The sequence below is a fragment of the Cryptomeria japonica genome, chromosome 3 (genome assembly GCF_030272615.1).
Source record: "Cryptomeria japonica chromosome 3, Sugi_1.0, whole genome shotgun sequence".
Taxonomy (NCBI): Eukaryota; Viridiplantae; Streptophyta; class Pinopsida; order Cupressales; family Cupressaceae; genus Cryptomeria; species Cryptomeria japonica.
The window spans coordinates 179950647-179954032 of NC_081407.1; the positions used below are offsets into that span (position 1 = coordinate 179950647).

General features: G+C 40.2%; 1 protein-coding gene across 1 annotated transcript; it reads left to right on the forward strand.

The window, feature by feature from the left end:
• The first annotated feature begins 462 nt into the window (after positions 1-462).
• Positions 463-3184, forward strand: LOC131037347 (uncharacterized). The gene is made up of 2 exons (XM_057969460.2): positions 463-841; positions 2205-3184. Exons 1-2 carry the CDS (start codon positions 807-809, stop codon positions 2875-2877), a joined length of 708 nt encoding a protein of 235 aa, XP_057825443.1. The 5' UTR covers positions 463-806; the 3' UTR covers positions 2878-3184.
• Positions 3185-3386: the final 202 nt, after the last annotated feature.

The window sequence follows — 3386 nt, forward strand, 5'->3', positions numbered from 1 at the left end:
AATTACTATTGCTAATATAAAGTGAAACATATTATCATGTTATTCTAAAAACAAATTTATTATATATATTACAAAGATTACAACTCAATAATTTATTTTTTAAACAAGGATTCCATTGAAAAGATCTTTATGACTTTTCTAGATGAAGAAATTACAGCTAAGTACCAGAAAACTAAGATCAACCATGCATCAATTTCACTTCAGTTTGGGGTTGGCAAAAAGAGAAAAAGTTGAGAGTAAGCGGTGGAGTAAATTTTGAAGAAACTAAAGTATGGAGTCCAGGGCAAGAAAGATAACTTGAAGTTGCAGAAAAGAATATAGAATTTGAAGGCATCGAATACATAAATGTTTTTGAGGGTCCCTTCATGTTCTCAACAGGAAACAACTCGAAACTCTCACATGGATTTCAAGGCATCTAGAACAAGCTCTTGAGTGCACCCAATCATTACTAAATTGAACCGTTGAAAGAAAGGAAAAACACTAAATAATTAAGCTTAATTAGTGTCTGAACTAAAAATAAATGGTGAGGGAGGAGAGAGAAGAAATGGAAATGCAAATGGGACCACTCATAGAAAGACCCCACACTCGTTTGCTTTAGTGCGCATTGTTTTTGTACCACTAGAAATTTCAAACTGTCCTCATAATACTATAACCCATAAAAAGCATACAATAAGCTCGAGGTCTTAGCCAGCAACATACATGGCTCTGCACAATTCATAGCATACTCATAGTTTTCATGTAAAATGCTTCACTCCATTACCTCTCTCTTCCTGCTATTGCTTCCTTGAGATCTCTGGGCAATATTGATGCAAGATAATAACACCAAGAAGCCCAAATCAAGGTATGTGCATCTTGTTTCCTCTCTGAACAAATTTTGTTGTCGTTTGAATTTTCTGGTTCATCAGAGCTCACAGAATTGACTGCTCAAATGGTGACTTGATCTATTATGAAGAGATTTAGACAGAACATGACCATTAATGTATGTTTTTTTCATCAATTCTCATAGGACTAACTGCCCAAAAGGGTAACCTGGTCTGATATGGAGAAAAAAAGGACTTGTTAACCAGGCTTAATATGGAGAAAAGCAGGACTTGTTATCCAGAGCTTATAGGTTCTGGCTTTGATTGCGTAAAGATTTTTCATAATCTTTGATTCATTCTCTTTTCTAGCTCAATCTAATTTAACCATGGATCAATTCATAGAATATATTCCAAAAATGTTTACACGGTCAAAATTTATAAGCTTTCAAATGCATTAATATGAACTGTGAAAATTTAATGTCTTTCAACAGAGCTTCTAGTTTTAACTGTCATTCTCCTGTTTCGTCATGATTCTTGATCAAAGCTGATAGGATCAACGGTTATGCATACGGAATGTAAAAATTTAACGTCTTTAAAGAGCTTCTAGGATTAACTGTCAGGTTTCATCATGATTCTTGACCAAAGTTGATAGGATCAACCGGTTATTTCTAATATGAATTGTGAAAATTTAAGCTCTTTAACAGAGCTTCTAGGATTAATTGTCAAACCTGTTTCGTCAGGATTCTTGACCAAAACTGGTAAGATCAACTGGTTATGCATAATATGGACTGTAAAAACTTAATGTCTTTAACAGAGCTTTTAGGATTAACTGCCAAACCTGTTTCCTCACGGTTCTTGACCAAAGCTCATAGGATCAACTATCGAATCTGTGTCGTCATGATTCTTGACCAAAGCTCATAGGATCAACTGTCAAATCTGTTCCATCACAAGAAAATTTCAAGTGCGTTTCCTTTTCTTCTATTGACCAAAGCTCGCAGGATCAACTGTCAAACCTGGTCAGTCATGAAGAAAAACTGCACCCCCAGCGTGTTTTTTCCGTCGACCATAGCTCATACGTAGGAGTAACGTGTTTTTTGCCGTCGACCAGAGTTCATAGGAGTAAATGTCAAACCTGGCCCAATAGGGTTAAAAATGCTTTCTTTGGGACCAAATCTTACAGGATTAACTGTCCGGAGAATGACAAAACCCAGTGAATGGTAAAACACCATGTTCTTTTCACTGACCAAGTTCACAAGACTAACTTTACAAAGGGCGACCGAGTCCATTACAGAGTTTCGAACACGGCACCATTTAAATCCCCGAATTATAAATTGTGCTCTTGACCTACCACATTTTGATGACAATCTGTATAGTGTACTGAGAAATGCATTCGGGTGATTGCAGGAAGGCTTGGTACCATAAGGCAAAAATGCAGGTGGCGAATTTGTGGCGGATTGTTCTGAGGCCCCCGCCGCCCTCCGCCGACCACTGCTCTGCCGCCTCTAAATATGCAAAGCTCCGCAAATGCTTCAGCACTTCTTCCTCCGCTAAAACCCCAGCCGCCGCCGCCGCCTCTTCAGGGTCCATCTATTACTATACAGCCCCGGCCTCTGTAACCCCACCTCGGACACCACCGCGGACGCTTTCATACCCGTCGTCTCTCACCAGAAGCTTCCTCTGCGCTCCCGTCGCCTACACCGGCGGCGCCGCCACCGGGGATCATGGGGTTCTTCCTCCCAGGCGGAGCAGCGCTGCGGCGGCGGCGGCGGCGAGGGATGAGCAGCCGGGATTTGTGAAGGGGAGGCTGTCGAATGGCGGCGCCGCTCAGGCCGTGGTGGTGAGCGGCGCCGTCACCGCCATTGCCGCCGCCTCACCACCGCGGAGGAGGGTTTTCAGAGGGAAATCTGTGATGGAGAATTCTCTGATGAGAAAAGCTGTAATTGAAGAAGAGGCAATGATGATGATGAAGAGGAGAAATGAATTTGCTTTCATGCAGAGGAGGAATTCATTGAAGAGGCGGCAGATTGGCCCTAGTCCTCTTAGTCGTGTTGCTTACAATGATATTCGGTGTGAGTGATGATTTTTTTTTTTGGTTTACCCCCCTTTTCGTGCTTATTCCGCAGAGGAAATCTCTCTAACTTGGAATCCCAAATCTTAACGTTTATAGAGGCGAGGTTTAAATTGTATGAGCTTATTGTTCTGTATTGTCCATATTTTTAAGAAGAAGAAGAAGAAGCAGCCCATCTTTGGTAATGGATGGGAAGAAGATGTGTTGCAAAGCCAAGCCCTTTAATTTTTGGATATATTTTGAAAGCCAAGCCTTCTAATTTTTGGATGTATTGTGAAATATATTTTCATCAATATTTTGTTGGGATTCTATATCATCAATGGGTGTATTATGAATTCATGGTCGTTTTTTGAAAAAAATATTAAGAATGAGAATATTAGGAATCATAAATAAGGTATGTTTGCCTCGTTTGTAACGTAGTTAGGTGTCTCCCAAAAGAAATATGAAGCAGTCTCATATTGCTATAAGCCATATGTAGACCCATATACAGCCGATATCGTGAACTATAAACAAAACTT

Bases quoted from the DNA above. Each gene is read 5' to 3' on its own strand.
- LOC131037347 (XM_057969460.2), top strand. From the start codon at position 807: ATGCAAGATAATAACACCAAGAAGCCCAAATCAAG. The intron at 842-2,204 runs GTATGTGCATCT...GGGTGATTGCAG, and splicing joins ACCAAGAAGCCCAAATCAAG to GAAGGCTTGGTACCATAAGG.